A 23,413-nucleotide genomic window follows, 5' to 3' on the forward strand; every position below is an offset into this window, starting at 1 on the left:
TTTTGTTTTCGATCTTTAGATTTTCTATTTTTTCAATAGTAGTTTCAACATTTTCGACTTTTTGTTCTTTCGACCATTTTTAAAATTTTGACCTTTTTTCCTAACATCATATTACAAGACAATCAAAGGAATCAATTTGTTTGGGAACCGCTTAAAAATTTCAAATTTGGCAGTCAGTTTTGCGTATGACCAACCTAAAATGTCAACTGTTTCTGTCATTGGAGATTATGTGTTTTCATAAAATTCAGTGGCTCCCAAACTTTTTTTGAAAAACTTTTCGGCCCGTTTTCTCGAAAAGTATCAACATTTATCATCCTGTATGTATGTATATTTAATTTTTAATAAAATATCTTCATATTTATCATCAATTATTCTGCTGGCGATAAGTGTTTACCTCGTTACCTGTATTTTGTAAGTAGGTTTTTTTTTCATTTTTATTTTTGTTAGCTTGATTTATATCAGGAAATTTAAGTGACTGATTTAATGCTATTTATGAAATCAATACTCTTTATGATAATATTGTCATACTTTTTTATAATGTACCTTTGATATGATGTACCTACTTGATAAGAACTTCCGCTGTAATTGCAAAATATCAGATATTATGTCTTTTATAATTAATTACAAAATATCAATGTATCTTCATATTTTGGGATCATGATAATAAAAGTGATAGTAATAAATCATTGTCATAACCTCATAACAATTAGATTTAAATGTCTTTCAAATTTGATTGATTTTGTTTCTATTGCCCAATATGTACTCGTAATTGTGAAAAATAAGATCGAATTAGGTATTAAAAGGAATATTTAAATCTTACACAGTAAATTCTTTCTAAAATGTGATTAAAACAACCTCAAAAGAAGAACAAGTTGTTTATATTTCCCCTTTCAAAATTTTACAACCACTCCTCATTCGCCTGATCTAGTCAGCTGTACAAAACCCTTTTTATAAATTAAAAGAGCATGTCGAACTCATTGTCCTGGTGCAACAGAAGTGATGTATTAGAGTTTTAGGTGATGATCTTGCGAAACACATTTGTTTAAGTTTTGTTAGACACCAAGGAGAATAAATGATGAGCCACCCTAGACCCTAATATGTAAAAGACTGATCAGTGGTACCACGAGAGATGGAGGATGGAGACAACGAGATGTAATTAGTTCAAGTACAACTAGAGTAATTACTAGGAAGTGGATTTAGTCCCGCCAAAAAAATTAGCTTGATTGATACAAGAATGTTCTCTAAAATAATTTGGTCTCGAAGTAATGCTTTTGTCAATTTCAGCGAAATTATTGCTCAAGGTATTTATCTAATCTTGTTAAAAATGAATTCAAAGAAGGGATAAATTTGTTAGTTTTCACAGTCTTCTGATTCAAAAACGTGAAATGACACTGTTGAATTAGAAAGAAGTAAAGAATGCTTGGAAACAACTGACGAAGTTTACATTTCATTTGAAAAATTCACATTTTTTGTCTACGCTACCATTTTTATCAACTTATCAATACGTTTTGTGCGTTGTGTATTAATACTTGCTCTACGAACATTTCAAACAAGGTTTTAGATGATTTTTACTTCGCATTGGGTTTATTTTTTAACATAATCATTCTTAGGAGCAATGGCTTCGCTTATCGATATTGCCTCATTTCTAAAAATTTTCATTCCATGCCGGATTTTTTTTATTATTGGTTTAGTAACAAAGAAAAAATCACAAAGAACCGTGACCAGGACGTAAGATGAGTATGGTAGATAACATTTAAGTTAACAATAAAGTTTTGTTTCGCAAACTTCTACACCAACGTTACCAACTGCACTCCAATTGCACTACTTTCTATTGTAAAGGGAACTTTAGTTTCTACGTCAGCTGCCCATGCAAAGTGATCAAAAAGAAGACAAACAGATTATCACAACAAATTGTCGGTCATGCATGGACATAGAGAAAACAAACAAAATAAACAAGAGCAACATATGAATGGATATTTTACCAGTTTTATTGGCAAACACAACGCCACTAGTAAGCAGATTTTCGGTGAAATGTCAAAGAAACGTCAGTTTTAAAGCAACGGTGTTGATGTTAATCTTGAATTTTTTTTTCAATTTCGGCAAAGTTTACGGATGTTTCCAGTAACTGTAAGCAACAATTATTCCAGAATAAGTGGTAAAATGAGTTTTACCATTGAAGATAAAGCATTAATAATAGATTTTTCGAGAGGTAGGCAACCAATAAAAAGACTGTGTTTAGCAAGTACACATATGTGTACGATTAAGCTAAGACAGATGTTTCGATGAAACAAAACATGAGGCAGCACTCTTAATTTGTTTTCTTGTTGATCACTCTGTCATTTGTCATTTTCTCAAAAAAATTGATATGTAAGGTACCAATTTTTTTCATTCATCGTTTAGCTAGTATGAAGGTCTATCAGAAAGAGAAGAAAAAAGTAGGGGTTGTCATTTAAAAAAAATGAATGTGACGTCTTAGCTCAAAAATGGATAACAAGTGAAGCTACTTAAAATAAGCATTATGAGAAATAAAAATTGACCTGTTTCACCGTTTTCGACAAATGTCAGTAGTTTTGAAATTACTGAATTTATTCCATAAGTAGTTTCCACACTGTATATTATTTTGTAGTGTAAATTGTCAGAAATTGTGTGGCGTAAGTTGTGTTTTGGAAGAAAATCTAATTGAGCTTAAACACTGTCAAATTGTATCAAATGTCAAAATGTCAAATGAGAGTATGTGTAAAGACGAAATTAGAAGTATTTTTTAATATACTTAAAACGCAACTACACCTAATTAAAGTACATAAATGTAATTGTTTATCATATTTAAAGTACAATTTACTTCTAAGTTGGCAACCACGTAAAGTACCTATAAAGTAGCTGAAGGGTAGCTCTAGCAATTTTTATCTTTTTGTTATAATAATTGAAGAACTTTATTAATTTCTCAAAATTAATAAAATTGTTGTGACAACTGAATCTAAAAATAACAGAAGAATTTTTTTTCAAGATAAGTGATTGTAACAGTGAACTTGAATTGTTTGGAATTTATCGTTTACTGAAAAACTGTGTAGCGTCATCACTCTATTTTAGAGAATCTAAAAAAAATCTGCAAAGAAAATAATCATGAAAATAATGAACAGATCGTTGTCGTTTGCGCAGCCCGTTTCCGCCAATAAAATTTTCTGCTCTCCAGATTTTCCTATAATTTACTACGTGCAAAATTATTTTTACGAACGGCCTTGACCGAAGAGATAAACATCAACAGATCGTTAAATCGGTAAGATCGCTCCAATCGACTTTATTAAACATCAATTTTATCTCCAAACCTCGTCAAAAATTCCAGTCTCCATAAAGTAATCTCTTGTTTTCGTAAGAAACTCGACCTAGACCTCCTTCACCTCGACTCCGCTGAACAAATATGTACAAAAAACAGACCGATACGTCACAGATCAAATCATTTTCCCTTCCACATCTCATTTTCCAGCCATGGTCAGTCGCGATGGTCATCCCGCGATGGTCATGGTACAAGTCGATTGTGCGCGATCAGAGGCGAACGAGCGTTGAGCGGTGCGCGGGATCAGTTCCAATTTTGCAAAAGTGCGTTCAAAAGTTGAGCGCGGACCTCTTCCGAGATACATTTTTCGCCTGAAAGAGTGCTGACTGGTGGATTAGTGGAGTGATTTTGACAATTAGACCAGGTAATTAGCTATTAGAGTATTTTTAGAGGCATGATCTAAAACTTTCACCTACGCAGCACAAGTCGAACGTGTGGTTTAATTGGCAAACGACCCGCGTCGTAAACAATTTTGCAACAATTTACTAATCAGCTCTATTTTTCCATCGGAAACGCAGCGAAACTGTTATTGTAACAATTCATAACACAAGATGCCACAATCTATGTTTATCTGTTTGGTTTTGGCGCAACGGAGTCGGTTTGATCGTCTAATCTGCGATTACGAGATGCGTAAACCTCGCTTCAGTGGACTTCCTGAAAAGTGGCACTTTTTCAGCGAAGACTCGAGTGCAGTAATTGCACTCAATTGGGGAATGTTAATTGTGCAGCTGAAAAGATTCTTTCCGTGATATTTCACTGACATTTGGGCGAAACTCCCACTTCTGAAAATAGTCCGGATATTGGGTCAACACTATTAAAGGTGCGGCGCTTCTTCCATCAGCCAGGTTAATTTCCTTCCGATTGAGTCGTTAAATCTTGGGGATCTGGGTCAAGTTCGATCCGTTCTTGCATTAACAAATCGCTCGGATTAAGCATCACTAATTGTTGATTCATCTTGGACCCGAGCCAGACCTGGATTTGGGCCAATGTTTTCTTTCTCGGGGTCACGTGTTGGCTATTTTCAGTCCCATTTCGCGACACTTTGTGCAAGACGACCTAGCTTAAGAGGTGACGTCAACTCTTAACAAGGAGATCTGCTTCCTCCACATGCAGTTTTTCACTGAATTACTTTCTGGACTGTTAACCTTGATGGGAGAACCTTCTGTTGCACGGTGACGCTAAAAATAATTCAAAAAAAGCGGAGGTTAACACATATTTTCAAGCAAATTGTGCACACAAGTCGGTCACTGTCGATCACGAATGTATTGCAATCAGCTAAATCTGTTTTATTTTTCTATTGACTGAAGTAGTGCAGGCTAATCCTTTATTTTTCATGTTCATCACCAGAAGTTACTATACGAAAGAAGTTATAAATTTGATAAATCTAGTGTACTGTACTCATACCTATTTCAAAACAAGGAAACAATTTCCTGTCTACGATTTCAGTGTAAAACGGTTTTCCTACGTACCACCGTATCCATGTGCGTATCTTCAAGTATTACTGGTATCTTGAATCTTGTTGTAAATGGAATCTGGTTTTAACAGTTTTTATCACTTGCCTTCTTCAAAGAAGACTAATAAGAAATCTTGAATTATTAAGTCATTACATTGTGTTACAGATTAATTAGACATAAGTTCCTTTTTTTGTTTTGTTAGGACCGTGGTAGTTTTCACTTATGCGAAACGAGGGCAAATGTCCATTAGTCACACTTGTCGACAGATCTGAGACAGCCCTCTGCGTTTCCCATGGGTGTTAGAAACAGTTGACATGTTTTATGGTTAGTGTGTAAATTTGCTGGGACTGATATGACCGTTGTGGTCTTTTGCGGGTGCATGTGGTTTGTGTATTTGGTGTGGGCGTTGGGTGAGTGAGGTGATAGATGGATGCCAGATGTAAGAAAGGGGATGTATAAATGCGATTTTAGTTAGTTTTTAGACACTCTTGTTTTGACCTAAGATCTGGTAACTTGTACTGATTTGCAAGAGTCCTTAATATAGTGAATTATTAAGAGGTCTGAGTTTGTTTTTTGAATCCTGACAAATTGAGTGTTGATTATAACAATTAATTTTATTATCAGAAGTGGGATACTCAGGTATGTGTGATTCTGCCTGAGTGAACTCTGAGGTATAGTGAAGTCTGTAGGGTCGTGTGAAGTGATTTCGCGATCTGAGTGGTGCGTATACGATTACAGTGGGGTAATCGGCACAGTTTAATTGTGGTGGTTGTGTGAAGTGATTTCACAACCATATTTTCTTGTGTGGGGTCGCGTGAAGTGATTTCGCGTCCCGAGTTGTGAGCGAAGTAGTTCGTTTACTGAGTCGGGTAAGTCGAGTGCGAGTTGTGCGTACGAATTTTCGAATCGTCATGTCGAGAAGATATCACGAGTCCGATAGTGATGATGATCAGCCCCTTATTCAGCGGATGGAACGACTAGATTCTCCGAATGGAGAACCTGAACATCGTGCCGGAGGACAAGGTGTTGCAGGAATAGAGATTGGAGCAATGCTGAACACGATGAATCAGCTGATGCAACAAAATGCTCAAATGTTGCAAATTATAACGAACAGAAGTGAGAGTAATTCCAGAAGAGACAGCAGTGAAGAAACGAGGGTACGGCATACTCAATATCAAATCATGCCGGATTTGACAAAGTCTATTGGGTACTATAAAGGAGAAGCCGAGATCGAAGACGGTACGGGATGGCTAGATCAAATTATCTCCATGGCGGAGTTACATTTGTGGCCAGAGGAGTTTAGGCTGGAAACAGCAAGAAGTCACCTGGTGGGTGCAGCTAAAAATTGGTATGTTGCTCATCGCGGAGACATTAAGACTTGGGACGACTTTGTGACCAAGTTTAGTAAGACTTTCGGTGTAAGTGCGAGTTTAACGGACTGTTGGCGCGCAATGGAAAAACGGCAGCAGAAAAATGGCGAGTCAGTGAGTGCGTACTTCCATGAAAAGTACAAGTTGTGCAAAAAGTTAAATTTGTCATTTTCTGAAACGAAAGAGCAAATTATTACGGGACTGGCTAATAGAAGTATTGTGCAAGGACTTTTCGCGAAGTTTCATGTGGACAGTGACGATTTGTTGCATGACATTATGGATTTTGAAAGACTATGTAGTGCCGGTGACCGAGACAGACGTGATCGCGAGCGTGAACGTGGTGTGAAAAATCGATCCGAAAATCCCGGGAACCCAAAGCGTGAGACGAAGCCGTCGCCGTCGCCGTCGCCGTCGTCTCAACTCCAGTCGGCGAAGACATGTTTTCGTTGCAAAGAAGTGGGCCACTTTGCAAATTCGTGTCCGTCAAGACCACAGATTACGTGTTTTACGTGTAAGCAGCCGGGACATAAATCACCAGAGTGTCCACAGAGAAGACAACCACCCGTGGTGCAGCATGTAGATAGCACCAACAACACCAATTTGAAGTATTATAAAGACGCTGTTGTCAATGGTGAAGTCGTGAAGAGTTACCTTGATCTTGGCAGTACGGTGTGTGTCATGAGGGACGACTTGGTGCCAAAACTTAATTTGATGTGCGATTGGTCCGATAAGCGTAAAATAGTCGGGTACGGTGGTGCGGTCACTATGACCCTGGGTACAACTAATGTGCACCTCGAGGTAGATGGAGTTGGTGCTGACGTTAATTTTTATGTGGTACCTAGGGAGACGCAAAAGATCCCTTTACTTGTTGGTCATCCGTTCACCGAACAGCCGCACATAAGGATAATCAAAACGAAAGATGAAATCAGAGTAGAAAAGGACACAACAGCGACCGTGAACTCTACTCCAGAGAAGGTAGTTTTATGGGCCAAGGACGCTTCCGTAATCCCTGAGAATTTTCTAGGCCATGTGGTCGTAAGATCAAATAAGATCAACACCGACCCATGTGGAGAAGGCGGGGTGCGTCAAATTGCTAGTATGGACTGTGGTCTGGTTTCGAGGTGTGTTGTGAAGACCGATGAAATTGGTGAAGCCGTACTTCCGGAGTTAAATATAAGTGGAAAAGACGTAACTGTGAAAGAAGATAGTGAAATGGCACGTGGCGAGACTTGTGTCGACGGCACTTTATGCAGAAAAGTGAATACGGTTCCGGTCATCGTTAGTGAAGTGGACAATGGTTGTCGGGTTCATCGCGAAGAGGAAGAGGTTCTCATTCGACGGGCGGTACCGCCTCAAGCTCCTGGTCAACTACGACAAGTGAAGACTTCGATTGAGCAGCATCAAAGACGGAATCGGCGACGTCCCCGTCGTCCTAGACGGCAACGAGGTAGACCAGGTCGAGGACAGGATGGTGCGCTCTCTAGGGGAGGGCCAGTGGCGCAACAAAGTGTTCGGTCTCATAAAACAATCTGTGTTGTGGATCGTGTTCAAGATTGTAAACTGTTTGTAGGATGTAATTGTATAGGTTAGTTATATGAGAGTTCTTTCTTTTAGTTATGTTTTAAGTTAGGTAAGTTGTGTTACCGACCTAGGATAATTAATTCATAGAGTCGTTGATATTGGGTGTTAGATTTAGATAATAACTTGTATTTGGTATAGAATATTGAATGTACTATGTCTATTGCGTGTGTGTTGTGTAGTGTGGATGGTCCTTTGTTCTCGAGGACGAGAACTGGTCAGGAAAGGCCGAATGTTACAGATTAATTAGACATAAGTTCCTTTTTTTGTTTTGTTAGGACCGTGGTAGTTTTCACTTATGCGAAACGAGGGCAAATGTCCATTAGTCACACTTGTCGACAGATCTGAGACAGCCCTCTGCGTTTCCCATGGGTGTTAGAAACAGTTGACATGTTTTATGGTTAGTGTGTAAATTTGCTGGGACTGATATGACCGTTGTGGTCTTTTGCGGGTGCATGTGGTTTGTGTATTTGGTGTGGGCGTTGGGTGAGTGAGGTGATAGATGGATGCCAGATGTAAGAAAGGGGATGTATAAATGCGATTTTAGTTAGTTTTTAGACACTCTTGTTTTGACCTAAGATCTGGTAACTTGTACTGATTTGCAAGAGTCCTTAATATAGTGAATTATTAAGAGGTCTGAGTTTGTTTTTTGAATCCTGACAAATTGAGTGTTGATTATAACAATTGTAAGAAAAAATAAATAAAATGTATCAAGTGGTGCTGTCTGATTTACCTAAACCGTAGCACGTATTCAAAGTAAATAACAATTCAATTCAATTCAACAACTTCCAATTAACATAAGTAAAGTAAGTAAGCATAACTACGTTCAAAATAAAAATACAGGGTATTTCACGAGTGATAAGGTGCCCGACGGAATTGAAAATGCAACCCACAATAAACTTACAAAGTTTAGGTATCGTATTGTCAAATTATGAATACATTATGATTTTGCTTCCAATATTTTTATTTGTCAGAACTGACATTTACCAAAAAAACAATATCCACGTTAACTTTGTAAATGAATTGTGGGTTGCTATCGAGCTTATTATACTCCGTTTCTGAGTTCGATGCCGGTAAGTCGTAAAACTGGGTTGTCATAAATCAATAATAATCGCCACTTAACACACGCACATGCAAATTTCTTTTATCGGGAAGTTACTTGCGCTCGGCTCACGTTAACAAATTGGCCATCCTCGTTCTGAAAGCTGTGTGCGGGCGTAAGAGTGAGAAAACATGATGTTTGGAAGATGCCAGGTAAGGGAGAGTACTTTAGAGCAGGAAATCCAAAAAGTTGAATTGTAACATTTTAATACCAGTAGAGTGGCCTAGGTTGCTTATAATTAATTATTCATGAAACGTTTTGGATGCACTGGAATCTGCCAGTGCTTCAGTCGTTTTATCGCTTAGCGGCATCGGGCTCAGAAACTCGCGAAAATTCTGTAATTTTAGTATGCAACGAACAAAACACGCAGTTTTCACGTGTCACAGCACTGTAGGTGCACTTCGTCGTACTTTCATAAACCTATTGAATTTCAAGCATTTTTGCTTTTTTTCTCATGAGGACTTTGTGATCTCATTATCTCTGTTTTCTCTTTTTTTCGAAACTTCTATTATCATGATTTTTTTCAGCTTCAACAAATTGAAAAACGTTCATAACTAATACAAATTTTGTTCGTTCTGAGTTGCAAAAATTTATCAAGAAGAAAATGATAAGTCAGTTTGAATTTACTTGATTACTTTTGTTGAACGAAGATTTTTTTAGCTTCAAAAATATGCATAAAAGCGTTTTCTTTTTTAGTTTATGAGAATCACTTTGTTGAAATGAAAATATCTAAATTCAACCATGTGAGTAGGTACCATTTTCTTCATGAACAATTTTTTGGGATAATTTCATCATTAAAAATCGATATCCGAGAAACCATCAACCCAAAATTATATGGTACACTTTTGTGGAATAAAGTTAAGCACATCAAATATTTTATAGTTTAAACGGGACATGACGAAATTCCTAGCATCAATAATAGCTTATTTAACTAGTTCGTGTGTAAACTGGTTGTTTTAAAGGCCCACGAATGTTAAAAAAAGCTTAATTTACACAGGAACGAGTTGAATACAACTTAAAGGCTCCAAATCGCTTAAAATCTTTAAAATTTGTTTGACGTTTCGCTTTGACAAGTTGTGACATTTATCAAAATCCGTTCACACAGGAGAAAATTCTCAAATTCTGACAGTGTTGAACAAAAAAATATTTATGCATAATCGTGTCAAAAATATATTACTACCTAGAATTCGAACTTTTAGGGAAATAATAATGTTGTGTGTAACTAGAATTTTCAAAAGTAATTTTGAATGCCTAAGGTTGGTTATTATCAATTGAGAGATTAAGTCCAACTAAATTTGCCGCCAGAAACCAAAATTGATTGTGAAACGAAAAAATATCCATCACTTAGCGAGAAATAGAGCCAATGCAATTGTTACAAGGAATTCGCTGCCTTACATTTTTGAAATGGTTACGATATCTTTTGTTAGTCACCAGAAACCACATAGTCTCCAACCTAACCAAATTTATGGCAACCTAGTAACAAATATCCCTAAATTCTAGGGAGTAATTTATTTTTGAGACGATTATAAATCAGTTAAGTAAATTTTTTAGCAATGTCAAAATGACGCATAATTTAGACAACAATTGAAAATGTTTTCAATTTCAGTTACTATAAACCCGTATTATACAACTAAAATATTGTGAAAAATAGTAATAAGACTTGTGCTTAATTTTATTGCACAGAATTGTAACTTACGTAAATCAGAATTTGATAATCTATCTAAATTTGCAAAAAATGTTGCCATTTAATGAAATGCGCGTAAGCAGGAAGGAATAGAAAAATGAAAATTATCGGGAAGCGTTTCTTTTAAAAAAGTAAAATTAACCTGGAACTGGAAAGAAAATATTACCTACCCTTACTTAAAACTTTGACAAATACTGTATTCTGGACTGTCCTCAGTGATAATCTAATCCTTTCGTAATAAACAAATTTTATTTGAGTTAACGCATGGTTAAAATGATTTGGAAAGAAGCTTTTTCCTCCAAAAAAAAAAACAGCCTTTTGACTCATTTGAAAAAGCAGCAGCATAAGGCAGCAAAATAAATTCTTACACAAGAGCGGTCTTAGCACCGCCCTGTTCCTTTACTCCTCACAAATTCAATGTTACTGCACAGGTTACTTAGTTTTGTAAATTTTTTATGTTCTGTTATGGTTTTACAGAAAAGAAGACAAGACAAAATGACATAATTGGAGAGAATTGTTATTTAACATTTGCTGAGAATTTGCTTAATCCATCTTACTGTTTCCGAAAAGTGGTTTTGTCTTAGATATCTAAATACAAATTATGAAAGAACAATTTGAAATTCGATTATGTTATTGATTCAAACGTCAATTAAAAAAAAAATAAAGGAATGTAATGCAACAAATTTCAGACGAGGACGGGTAGGTAAAGATTAAAAAGGTCATTCACGTTCATTATCTCATTTTCAAATAATTGCTTAGCGTGCTATTAAGTAATTAAGTAATTGTGGACAATTTATCAAATAAATTAATGGCGATTATTTATATTTAAAGCATACTTAAAAAATTCTTATAATACCTATTAACGTGTAGGTACTACACATTTTCTGGATAATAATTGTCGGCATTAAGTTTCATCACCTCCGTTATCTCCCAAATAAACATTCCTGACCCAAATTAATTTTATACAGTGTTGAATATTGTCGACAAATTAATTACAATATATTACAACATTAGTCACGCTTTGTCATGTTTCAGACATGGCACAAATGAAACCCTTGAAGACCTGCTGCCTGTGCGCCAGCCTCAGGACCGGGACCCTGTTTGCAGGTTTCGCAGGAATCGTACGTTTTCGCAGTATCCACTACGACAAATTAATATATCCTTTGATTTCAGGTGCTGGCAATTATTGGAATAATTGTCGTGTACACGATACGCGTGGAATTCAAAACGATAGTCTTGGATTGGCTCGACCAGGACGTGGTGCGCATCATCATCGTGATCAATTTCGCTATGGCGATTCTCATTTCGATTCTGCTTATTGCGGGAACTTTGAAAGTAAATTTTCAAAATGTCTAGAATATTTCTACTAATCTGCACTTCTTGCAGAGAAACATGTTTCTGATGCTGCCTTGGGTCGTCTTGGCGATTATGCTGGCAGTAGGGTTGTTAGTGTCCGTTCTGTACAACAGCATCCAGTGTTTCAGCAACGACAGAGACCTGGAAGGTAGTTTATGGCTTGTCTTGGGACTTATTTCAGTCAGTAAGTTTCTAAAAATATTTATACTCTTCGATATTGAATTAATTTTTTACAGTTGTCTACATCTATGTGTGGCTTGTCGTGTTTAGTTACTTTTCACATATTAGGGAAGAAACGAAACGAGGGGCATACATCAAGGATCCTTTCAGGAGACACTATTAAGACGCAAATACAATTTTTGTTTCAACCAAAGACAAGATGACTTTTTCTATTCTACTCGTTATAATTAAGCAACCTAGTCTTGAGAGCTCGAATTAAATTTTATAACATAATTTTTTACAAAGAACCTGTATATAATTTTCTGATATTATCGTAAGAGATTTTAATTTTTTATGACGTAGCCCCTAAGAACCTATTTATTATAGTTTAATTAATATACTAATATATCACTAGATGTTTATTCTCTTGAATTATTTATTTAAAACACTGACCATTATCATTATACGTTTATTCAAATCAGTATAAAATTTTCTTCTTATTTGATACTAGTTCGCTAATTGACTTCAAAGCCGTTACCACCACCCATTTTTGTATTCTTGTGTCACGACGAGTTATATTTTATTGAAGTTCTTGCCACACAAAGATATTACAATACAGTTGAACATAGTCAATCTTCTTATCGTTGTGACACGCCCGAATTGGTCGGCTCTACACACATCGATGGTTTGAAGTTAGCGCCGACTCTTTACAGTTTCCTGTAATAAGTGGCGCCAAAAATTCCTTTCGGAATAAATTAAGGACAGGAAGAAGTGACACCATTACCGTACCGATAACACCAATTGTAGCGAATTGGTAATTGCTGTTTTTCTGATAACTCGTTCAATAATTTTGTACAATAGCGCGCATTTTTCCTGGCAAGCACGACGTGTCAGATATTCGGATCAATAAAAACAGTAGGGCATGGGGGCGGCATAACGTTCAACATGGTGCCATCGGGTCAAATATTTCTTTATAAAACGAGTTTTGTTGGTTGAATACTGAGTGAAGACGCAGCTAAAACGATGGTTTGGTGCAATCGTCGTCTCAGTGCGGTGAATGGTAAGGGTTTGGTCGTGCATATCTGCGAAAATACATTTTAATTTGGCTCACTCTCCTTTCCCTCTAAATATTTTTTGTGTTTTTGTGGATGATAAATTGATAAAAGATATTCGTGACGAATCGATACTTCATTTTTGTTGGTGGTTTGTGTCATATTAGCTGTGACGAAGCGTCAAATGTATAAATTCGAGCTGCATGCCAATTTAGTCAGGCGTTTATGGAGCAATCAAATTATTTCACTGACACTTAAATCAATGGAAAATGTTTTGATCGGAGTCGTTTAAAAGTTTATGAACGGACGAATAGAAAAGCGAGACCTTTTATGAGATTTGTCTGCAAAACAGTGGGAAGCATTTTATATCGCAACCCATTCTATCTTTTTGTTTGGATTAATTTTTTTTTTGGCAAAGTGACGTCAAACCTAGCTGTAAAATTTAAATCGGTAAAGTTTTCACGAGACTTACATTTTCGGGAATATGATCCGTTCTGAAGCTTTTAATTGCGTCCAAATCTGTTCTTTGCCGTTTGAGCTGTTTTGAAGCATATGGTTTTAGTATCATAATATTTACGTTCGCTTAAAATTTGCTTAATATCCATTATGAGCTGCTAGAAATTTCAATATACATTGATTTTAAGTAATTTTTATCTAGGCAATTTTTACAATAAGAAAGAAAATAGAAGTAACAAGAATAAACGAAAAAGAAAACGACCAAAGTAGGAGTAGCAAAATATTGATTTATCTTTAATAAAACAATTGAATCGATATCTACTTTGTCAATGATAATAGATAACGACAGATTAACGTGAATAAACCGGAATGAAAAATTGTTTGTATTTATTTTTACTGTTGTTGACTTTTTCTTTCGCTCCGAATGAGACCTGTAATTTTTAAAATAGGTAAGTATTCTCTATCATTATAGTATTATTGTTATGCGAGTTGCACAAGAGCACAAGACTGTTGTCGAACGAAAGGAACGAGTTCGACAAAATGTCTTGTGAAACGAGTGTAACGTGCTATTTTTTCTATTTCGGCTTCATTAATTTAATTTGTTTGAAGTAAAAAATAATTATATGTTACAATAATAATCTACCGATTCAGATTCAAATGACATCACATTTAATACTGACATTTACTATTATCAATACCAACTCCATATTCAATAATCACTAGAAACAATAGTATAAAATTGATCTTCGTATAACTGTTTTCAGTGTCACAAAGACAAAATGCTCATTGTGTTACCGAAATAGGAATAGTATATTGTGTTATTAGTATTAAAAGTGATACTTTTTTTGACGAGCAATTTGTTTGTATAGCGAGGCGAAGCGAAGCGTAGCCGAGCCACTGTAATAATTACAAGTCAAAAAAGTCACTTTTAATACGAATGACACATACTATTTTTTCTCCAACCAAGTAAAGGACAAATCGGGTTTGATTAATTTTTTACAAAGTTGTTCGAACTGTACTTTTCATATTAATATTAAAAATTAGTAATTTTAGTTGGTTCATTTTATAATTTAGTCTAGTATTAAAAGTACTTTTCTCCAACATCGATTATGAAAATGATACTTTCATCACTCAATTTAGTGAGGAAAATAGGCGTTTGCATCACTAGTGAGGAAAATGGAGAAAGTAAACTCACTAGTGAGGAAAATTTATTTAACAATCTAAGTACTACATTAACAATCTACTACCTACTATGCACTATCCCACCTCCACCCGGCGGCACGGCAATTTTGCCGGAGTACATACACTATTACGGATATTACTATCAAGTAATAGTGCAGTGCTTATCAATATAATTACCGGCGTCTCGCCTCCGCATTATGACTTTGTTGTGTATTATGTTCTGTGTCAATGTTAAGGAACTTCCTCACGATGTGACATGAGTATAATAATATACCTTTTTGAATTTCAACTACCAATGTGTTATCTAAATCCAGAATTTTTAAATTTTTAAAAAGAGATTGCGTTACTATTCCCGTTGCTGAAATTACAAGTGGTAAAATCGAAATTTTTTCTAAACACCAAAGATTTCTCATAGCAACGGACAGCTCTAAATATTTATTAATTTTTGTGTTATATGTCTGTGTTATATTATGTGAATTTGGAACAGCTTATTAATACAAAAATTTAAAACACTGTTATTTGCATTAATTGAAACTCCAGATCCGGAAAATTCAAAAAATAGGGGAGTAAAATAATTATTAAGAAATTTAAAATTGAGACTCATTTTCATAAGCGATGTTGGAAAAAATAGTAGGTATACACAATTCGTGATCAAAGTGCGATTTTTCAACTCACAATACTATCCTCACTCGCTGGCGCTCAAGAGTATATCATTTATTGCTCGTTGAAAAATCAGGCACTTTCATCACTTATAGTGTAATATACTATTACTACTAGGAGGCAAAAGTGTTGCCTTAGTAACACATAACTTTTTTCTACAGTTACGAAAACATCAACTTTAGTGACCAAAAACGGTATTAAAAATGACCATTTTTAAGACGGTTGGAAAAAAAAAATTCTTTCCCTACAACCCCTTAAGAAAACGACACCGTCCATACAATGAAATAGACAAAAAATTTGTCAATTTCATCCACCTGTCAATTTTGACATTTAGTTACAACAATAGAAGTAAAAGAATCATTATGCTTAAAATCAGTGCTTCTTTTTATACTCCCAGGAAAAATAACGTACATAGCTCCCCGGAAAATATTTTTCATGTATTTGTGTAATCTCTGCATTCGGTTGGTTGTTCGTGCATTAACATACGCACTGATTCTTTCCACACGCTCGTTATGTAATGTATTGTAACGGTTAATTTGTTTAGATTCGCATATTTGGTGGAGGCGCCGGGCTTAATCAACCTCGCCCAATTCTTGCAGATTAAAAAATGTCTCTGGCAGACATAATCCGCCGGGCTTCGACGTACATCCTGGGGACGGACGAGGACTTGTCGAAAATGGCGCAGTACGAGGATAACGAAGTCCTCTTCTGCAAGAATAACGTGTGTGTGCATCCACCGGCGATGGTTCGTCAAGATACCGACATTCTCCACCACCCCGGCTACCTCACCATCACCTCGAAAGTCTTCATTGACCAATACAATGACAGCAAAAGACCCACTCTGTTCCTCACCTGGATTCCTAACACGACCCTGACAAAGTGTCCCAGCGCCTTGCAAAACTCCTACAATTGCAACAAGCAGACTAGCATGGAAAGCTTGAATTCAAACGACTCCACTGGAAGCTTCCCCGGTAATAGTTTGTAATGTGAGGCTGTATAATCCAGACACCCATTTTTTCAGAGCGCCCCTCCAGCATCGAGCTGAAAAGCACCAACCCCTTCCTGAATTACGACAGCACCGCTGACTCCCTTAGCTCAGAAGACAGCGACAAACAAGGTACAATTATCAACATCAATGTGGACATCGCCAATCCCAAGATCGAGATCGTCACAACACCCGACAGTGTTAAAGACCCCACTGAAAAATTTGATTTCTCCAGATCGGAAAGCGTGACTTCGAACGACAGTCAGCTAAATTGGATCACAACACCGGAATTTCTAGCTCAAAAGCATAATTTGACGTTTCCCGACAGCAACAACTGTTCGCCAGTACTGCCAACCAAGCAACCACACAAATGTAGAAGGTTCAGCGTCGATCTCAGTCAGATGCGGTCTTTGAGATTATTCTTTAACGACAACAGTTGCACTTGTGGCCAACTGGTTGTAGCCTCTAGAGAGTCTCAGTACAAGATCTTACACTTTCATCACGGCGGATTGGACCATTTGGCTCAGGTTTTGCATCAGTGGCATTCGCTACTGCACAACATCAAGCACGCCAAAGGTAAGTTAAAGGAATTTAAGAAGTTTCTTGCGAATTTGTTGATACTTTTTCAGGTTACGAAGAGAATCTCCCTTATCGTCACTTCATGGTGTGCCGACCCGAAGTCTCCGACTTGGAACTCCACCCAGAAGAAGGCCAAGTTCCCAAACTCACCGAAGAAACTTTCAGGAGTTTATTCAATGAAGTCGGACAACTCGAAGACGATTTAACTTTGCGCAAATCTATATTCTTCTCAGGAATGGAACGGAATCTTCGAAAAGAAGTGTGGCCTTTCCTCCTACACGTGTATCCCTACCAGAGCACCTACGCAGAGCGTAGTCAGATCGCGGAAATTAGACGCCAAGTACCATCCTCTCGTTCTTTGCGTTTTCACTTTTAAAAATATCTTTGCAGGAGTTCGACGAAATCACGAGGCGCCGACTAGACCTAACCGGCACCCAGCTCAACCACTTCCGGCGAAAAGTTCAGAGCGTGATCGAGAAAGACGTCGTCAGAACAGACAGAGGCAACCCTTTCTTCGCCGGCGATGACAATCCTAATCTGGACATAATGAAGAACATTTTGCTGAACTACGCCGTTTACAACTCCGGTCTGGGCTACACACAAGGGATGAGCGATCTTCTCGCACCCGTTCTTTGCGAACTCAAAGACGAGGTGGCGGCGTTCTGGTGCTTCGTCGGACTGATGCAAAGAGCGGTTTTCGTGGCCACGCCGACGGATCGGGATATGGACAGGTCGCTGCGTTATCTTCGCGAGTTGGTCAAGCTGATGGTGCCTCGTTTTTACGAACACCTGGAGAAGCACAAGGACGCCACTGAGCTACTCTTCTGTCACCGGTGGATTCTACTGTATGCGCCTCCGCTTGTTATTGTTGATGGTGCTAATAATGACAATTTCCAGATGTTTCAAGCGGGAATTCACTGAAGCTGTGGCCTTACGCATGTGGGAGGCCTGCTGGGCGAACTACTTGACGGACTATTTCCATTTGTTTCTGTGTCTTGCTATTATTTGCGTTTATGCCGATGACGTCATTGCTCAAGACTTGAGAGCCGACGAAATGCTGCTGCATTTTAGTTCGTTAGGTGCTGATCGAAACAAAAGAAATCTTTCTTGAATTTAGCTTGACTCTGTTGCAGCCATGTACATGGATGGTCAAGTTATTGCGCGAAAAGCTAGAGGTCTGCTGCACCAGTTTAGGCAATTGAGAGAAATTCCCTGTTCCCTTTCGGGATTGTGTACGAGGTGCGGACCTGGAATCTGGGATAGCTCGCACAGTCCCAGGATCTACTGTACAGGACACGATCTACCTGGACACTGTAATAACTGTATCAACTAATCCGGTTTTTATCGTGCCCTTAATGCACTGCAATTTTTACGTCTCGACTTGGTTCTTCCTTGTGTGGGGCACAAAGAACAGTCAAATCAAGACCAGATAGATAATCGTACAGTGTCAAAATAATCTTTCAGACTATGGTTATCCTTTTTCTTTCTCTTATCGTCATTGTTATAAGATGTATCATTTTATAAATACTGTACATACATTTAGCATTTTGATTTGATAATAATCGTCATATCAAAATTATTATGACACGGTTGTGTGGAACTGTATAATAATTAAACTGTTATAATCTAATTGCAGAACTGTACTTACTTATTAGAAATAAAAGCTTGGCATGTGAACTGTTGACAAGACTGCTGATTAAATTCGCCAAAAAAGAAACATTTAACCAGGAAGTTTTAAATTTACCACGGTCATACCAACATAATTCCCTAAAATTGTCTAAAACGCAAAACCAAAATTACTGTTTCATTTTTTATCACGTTGTGCCGGAGTGCGGAGTGCATTTGTGGTAAAGGGTTATTTATTAACAGAACTGTTGAGTCCACGAGAGTGATAATTCTTTAAGTTCTCGCAATGGTAAGAATTGTTTTAGGGTTTGAACAGCGACTGGTGCCCTAAAGTTATGTCAACTTGTGTTACATGTTTTTTTAGGTTAGGTCGTACGACTACTAAATTTTCGGTTGAAGAAAAAATTCACTAACGAGTAGTTGTTTCAGACGTTAATTACGAAAGAAGGCAACCCCGAGAAACCGGGGCAAGATTCTCCTCCAGTCCACCACATCAGAATAACCCTGACATCTCGTAATGTTCGCTCTTTGGAGAAAGTCTGTTCAGATTTGATCGATGCTGCAAAAAAACAAAAGTTGCGAGTGAAGGGACCAGTGCGAATGCCCACGAAAATTCTGCGAATAACCACAAGGAAGACGCCGTGCGGTGAGGGGTCAAAGACGTGGGACAGGTTTCAAATGAGAATCCACAAGAGAGTGATCGACTTGCACTCTCCATCTGAGATCGTCAAACAGATCACTTCTATCAATATCGAACCAGGTGTGGAGGTTGAAGTTACCATCGCCGACGCATAAGTCGTGTAAATACGCTTTTATAAAATAAAAATTGAAAGATTGAGAGTTGCTTTATTTATCAGAGTAAAAGTATATAAAATATTTACAATTTTTATCACAATTTTATTACGGAATTTTAGTATAAGTGGAATGTTTTGTTTAGGAAGTCTTGCAGACTATTAATTGACATTTATTATATCGCGCACTGGGCCCCTTTAACCCATACCTAAGACTAATAAGGCAGCTTGCTAGACAAGTGTAAACTAGGCGTTACCGTTAACAATACCGTAATCGATTGGAAGATACTCCTGGACCACTGGTTGCACCTGTTTCCATATATCTGCCAACTATAAAAAAATTCACGTCCAGTTTGGCTCTAGTTTTTTTACTTACTTCAGAATGCGATCTAATTCTTAGAGAGACTAAACTATTCAAAATGGAAGACAAAGTTTCAAGATAAGCGTAAACCAGTTGCGTCTCCATGTGGACACAATACAAACTGAAATCTGATCTCAGCTCCATGTTGGAAATGACGCTCTCCTGGGTTAACATTTTCGCTTCAAGCTGTTCCACACTTTCAGCCTAAACCAACAGTTTATGAAAAAAAATCAGCGCTGTAGTGAGTCAACTCACGTCTGTTCCTCTGATGACCCCTTGGATTTTGCGCTTCTTCAAAGAAAGCATTTTTGAGAGAGCTTGTTGGTGGTCATGAGCCAGCCCTTTCTCCAGTCGTTCGCATAAATCTTTGTGAGAGATCAGAACGTCCAAGAGCAGAGCGAGACGTTCACAAACGGTTATCTGCTCCACGTTGGCATTCTGTTGCGATTTATTGGAAAGCGAGTAGAGTTCCCTTAAAAGGTGACAGATTAAATAATAGAACCTCTGCGGACTCCTGGCGTTCTTTATATTTTTACCTGGACAGTGCCGTGAACCCCTTCTGCATGCTCCCCCACTGACTTCCGAACACTTGCCCAATATTGGACGCCGCGCTCAAGATTTTCAACTGTGCGGCAAAGTCCTCTGAATCCCTGGCGTATGAATTCTGTCTCTCGATCGCCGCCTCGGCTAGCAGCTTCAGCTTCCCGACGACCTGCACCAGCGACCGGATTTGTTCGCGGCTCGACGCTATTTCGCCGTGGTCGGCAGGAAGCAGATTCTTGGCCGTCGCCGCTAGATCTGACGTCATGAACTCGTCCGGGGCCCTCCTGAAGATGTCGCGAATCCTGTGCTGGATGTCTGGGCCGTGGTCGGTGAGGAAGAAAGCGACGAGGGCGTCGTGGCATATCGTGGGGTGGCGGCAGACCAGCGTCAGCCACCGGTGGAGGCCGCGACGCCTCGATTCGAGGAAGTGGGCGTCCGAAACGATCTTCTTGGGCGGCAAGCGTGGCACCACCCTTCCGAAAAATAAAGCGACTAAACTCGACTCCTTAAATCTTCGGAAAAGGTCTTATATGACACATCATGAACGAGATAATTTTTTAAACTTACTGTACCTTTCTTCCGTGAATTGATTTTTAAAACAAATTTAATGCAGGATCAAGAGAAATCTTTTTCAAATTTGAAATAAACTCACTCGTCAGGGCGCAGGCTGGATAACATAAAAAAAAATTTTGACACTCAGTGTGACCAATCGTATTGGTATTATCATGAAAATCACTGTTTGGCTCATACTAACATGACGTTTTCACAATTGTTTGTAAAAAAAATTCAATAATATCGTTTCAATTCAATAATTAGATAATCTACCGGATTTCAATTTAAATAGATAATTTAAAAAAATTGGTGTTATTATTACATACTATAAATGCTTACATATCACAGTGAGGGATCATAATTATCCTTACCTGTAAGGAAAGCGGTTAAGGAGCAACTCCTGCAAGGCTAAGAAATCGTTATATCTCCTGGTTACTTTAGAATTAAAACGTCGCGACGACACCAAATATTCTGAATGCTTCAGGAACAGTCCTTTCTTCTCCGGAACTAGTTCAACACTGATTGTGTCTAACTGAGTAATTTCTGTGTAAGTAAGACCCAAAACGGCCGGATTTGCTTTCAAATTAAGTTGCAAAACTAGATTTTTGACTGGAGTTAAATCACCAATACTTGGCGTCGGATATTCTACAATAGCTCCAATCAGATTGTGACAAAACTCGCAAAAAAACTCACCCTTTCCCGCCGAGCTGTTGAAAAGCTTCTCCGACAGAGTCTTGCCTTGCTGAGCCCACGCCACCAACGCCAGAGTCTTGTACAGGTTGGTTCTAGTGATGAGTCCCTGTGAGGGCCCTGCCAGATCCCAGATCACTTTCAACTGGCCAGTACTGAGGTTGCATTGGGACAACAAACACTGGTAGACATCGCGGTGAACGGGCTCTCCGTTGTGGGAGCACACGTCAAACACTTCCCTGTATAGCGGCGGGACTGTTCCTGCAATTGACGAGGGACTGTCGTCGGGGGCGTCAAGTTTCGGGGCGACTCACCTGCGCTGAAATCCGTCGTCATTTCGTCGAGTATTTGTCGAGTGCTCGTGCGACATCCAAATCGGACTCGCTGTCAATCTCCAAGCTGTCTCTTTGGGGGATTTCCACGATTGCACACCTAAAATCACCTCTGACACTTGTGAGATTATAGTTGTGCGTCATTTGTGGGTGGACGCGGCACCGGATAAATATAATTTATTAATTGTCCCGATGGGAACGTGAACCAGGCTATGTATGTGTCAACATTTACAATAAACATAACCTCGATTGTTGCCAACTTGGCATTTGCTTGACACACGTCAATTTTGACAGGTTGCGCAATGGTAAACAAAACAAAAATCGCGAAGAAAGTTGCTTCAGGAAGAAATGTGTGAACCGGTCGGAAAGTGATTTACACAGTACTGAAAGGAATTCAATTGGTCGCAGTTCAAGTCGGGAAAAATCACACACTTTCACTTTGTTATGAAAAGGTCACCGTGCATTGTTACCTTTTCTTGCAAATGTACCTACCCGGAACTGCTCAATTCTCTTGGAATTAAACTGCTACTTATGTTATTGCTATAATGTACTGAATGTGTGCGAGCATCTGGATGTATCTGATTATTCTGATTACAAATAAACAGAAAGAGCTGACCCCGTTAATGAATTATTGATAAAACAACATTAAACGAATCTCGGACACATTATCATCACGTTCTATTTATATCTATATTTTGAAGGATTTAAAACGTAATGTTAAATGTTAATAAGCGAAAAACTCGTTTTCTCGTTTGGTAATCATCTGAATGAGTGAATCGATAGGGAATTTAGTTACTGACAGATGGTACACTGTACCTGGCACTTTGTAAAAATCCCCGTTTCACTAGTTTCCTCTCGACAAAATAAAACATTCCATTTTCAACGAATTCACCACTCCAGTCTTGTCTCCGGGGTCGTTTTTTAATGTCAAAATTTATGGGGCGCACCCGTCCGTCTGCTTCTTGGAACCACCTCAAGCTGTGCGATCTGTACAAAACGCAACTATGTATGTCGTTGAAACAGAGTCGAATATTTTGCCTGCTAGCAGAAAAGACGCACTCTCGTCCACGTTTGACCCATTCCAAAGCTTGTTCCAGATAGCGGGATCGCACGAAAGGCGACGTGCATTGCACTAGGGCGATCACGTCAACCTCGGGGTGAGACTCGACGAAGTCTAAAATTCCCAAAACGGAAGAGGCGTCGTCAGTGGCGGATTCTGTCGACCTCCAATGGACGTTGACAGGGCCGGCTTCTTCTAATATGCGTTCGTGATCAGTGGACACCCACACGGACGAAAAATCCACACGCTGGACGACACTCAAACTGCTGGTTAAAAGAGATCGGCCGCCAACTAGCGCAAGATTTTTCAGCGGGATGCTTTTGGAACCACCTCGAGCCAGGATCAGAGCGGCTACGTGTCTGCCACTCGAAGGACTCCTACAAATGTAAAGGGGATTACGGGACAATGTCTAAAAGAAATGGTTTATGGTTTACCAGTTGTGAGATTTGCACGAAAAAGAGACGCTTGCAGTGACGATGAGTAGGAGTATCTGAATCATCATTGTTGGAT

The 23,413-nt window shown here is 38.3% G+C and overlaps 4 protein-coding genes across 13 annotated transcripts in view; 3 read left to right on the forward strand and 1 right to left on the reverse strand.

Moving 5' to 3' along the window:
* The window catches only part of LOC138138949 (uncharacterized), a 48,631-nt gene extending 36,175 nt beyond the window's left edge, over positions 1-12,456 (forward strand). Inside the window, exons 1-5 of one of the 2 annotated variants that reach the window (XM_069059091.1) lie at positions 3,469-3,695; positions 11,555-11,640; positions 11,693-11,854; positions 11,906-12,059; positions 12,112-12,456. In XM_069059091.1, coding sequence (XP_068915192.1) covers positions 11,557-11,640; positions 11,693-11,854; positions 11,906-12,059; positions 12,112-12,218 — 507 coding nt within the window. In that variant the 5' untranslated portion in view covers positions 3,469-3,695; positions 11,555-11,556 and the 3' untranslated portion in view covers positions 12,219-12,456. Of the gene's footprint in view, positions 1-3,468; positions 3,696-11,554; positions 11,641-11,692; positions 11,855-11,905; positions 12,060-12,111 lie in introns of those variants that run through there. The other variant, XM_069059092.1, reaches the window with a different exon arrangement.
* Positions 12,457-12,857: 401 nt separating this feature from the next.
* Positions 12,858-18,672, forward strand: TBC1D16 (TBC1 domain family member 16). 4 transcript variants are annotated; one of them, XM_069059078.1, is made up of 7 exons: positions 12,858-13,094; positions 15,929-16,355; positions 16,406-16,945; positions 16,999-17,288; positions 17,339-17,793; positions 17,846-18,027; positions 18,082-18,672. In XM_069059078.1, exons 2-7 carry the CDS (start codon positions 15,992-15,994, stop codon positions 18,279-18,281), a joined length of 2,031 nt encoding a protein of 676 aa, XP_068915179.1. In that variant the 5' UTR covers positions 12,858-13,094; positions 15,929-15,991; the 3' UTR covers positions 18,282-18,672. The 4 variants fall into 4 exon arrangements, with proteins under 4 accessions (XP_068915179.1, XP_068915180.1, XP_068915178.1 ...); XM_069059079.1 differs by having other exon boundaries at positions 15,984-16,355; XM_069059077.1 differs by lacking the exon at positions 12,858-13,094 and adding an exon at positions 13,135-13,991.
* A 94-nt stretch (positions 18,673-18,766) lies between these two features.
* RpS20 (ribosomal protein S20) lies at positions 18,767-19,410 on the forward strand. Of its 2 annotated transcripts, none has more exons than XM_069059093.1 (2): positions 18,767-18,863; positions 18,995-19,410. In XM_069059093.1, the coding sequence occupies exons 1-2, from the start codon at positions 18,861-18,863 to the stop codon at positions 19,367-19,369; spliced, it is 378 nt and encodes a 125-aa protein (XP_068915194.1). In that variant the 5' UTR covers positions 18,767-18,860; the 3' UTR covers positions 19,370-19,410. The 2 variants fall into 2 exon arrangements, with proteins under 2 accessions (XP_068915194.1, XP_068915195.1); XM_069059094.1 differs by having other exon boundaries at positions 19,004-19,410.
* On the reverse strand, positions 19,401-22,781 carry LOC138138944 (sorting nexin-8-like). 5 transcript variants are annotated; one of them, XM_069059084.1, is made up of 8 exons: positions 22,660-22,781; positions 21,826-21,943; positions 21,515-21,772; positions 21,193-21,466; positions 20,263-20,742; positions 19,982-20,198; positions 19,742-19,930; positions 19,401-19,688 (listed from the first exon to the last, which is right to left on the reverse strand). In XM_069059084.1, exons 2-8 carry the CDS (start codon positions 21,845-21,847, stop codon positions 19,581-19,583), a joined length of 1,548 nt encoding a protein of 515 aa, XP_068915185.1. In that variant the 5' UTR covers positions 21,848-21,943; positions 22,660-22,781; the 3' UTR covers positions 19,401-19,580. The 5 variants fall into 5 exon arrangements, with proteins under 5 accessions (XP_068915185.1, XP_068915183.1, XP_068915184.1 ...); XM_069059082.1 differs by lacking the exon at positions 22,660-22,781 and adding an exon at positions 22,336-22,495 and having other exon boundaries at positions 21,826-21,955; XM_069059083.1 differs by lacking the exon at positions 22,660-22,781 and adding an exon at positions 22,336-22,492.
* Between the last annotated feature and the right edge of the window lie 632 nt (positions 22,782-23,413).

Source organism: Tenebrio molitor, chromosome 9, assembly GCF_963966145.1.
Source record: "Tenebrio molitor chromosome 9, icTenMoli1.1, whole genome shotgun sequence".
In the NCBI taxonomy this organism is placed as follows: Eukaryota; Metazoa; Arthropoda; class Insecta; order Coleoptera; family Tenebrionidae; genus Tenebrio; species Tenebrio molitor.

Coding starts and splice junctions, on each gene's coding strand:
- TBC1D16 (XM_069059078.1), top strand. CDS start 15,992: ATGTCTCTGGCAGACATAATCCGCCGGGCTTCGACGTACATCCTGGGG. Junction 16,946..16,998: donor CAACATCAAGCACGCCAAAG/GTAAGTTAAAGG, acceptor ATACTTTTTCAG/GTTACGAAGAGAATCTCCCT. Junction 17,289..17,338: donor TCGCGGAAATTAGACGCCAA/GTACCATCCTCT, acceptor ATATCTTTGCAG/GAGTTCGACGAAATCACGAG.
- LOC138138944 (XM_069059084.1), bottom strand. CDS start 21,847: ATGACGACGGATTTCAGCGCAG. Junction 21,773..21,825: donor GACGACGGATTTCAGCGCAG/GTGAGTCGCCCC, acceptor CGTCAATTGCAG/GAACAGTCCCGCCGCTATAC. Junction 19,689..19,741: donor GAATTAGATCGCATTCTGAA/GTAAGTAAAAAA, acceptor TATAGTTGGCAG/ATATATGGAAACAGGTGCAA.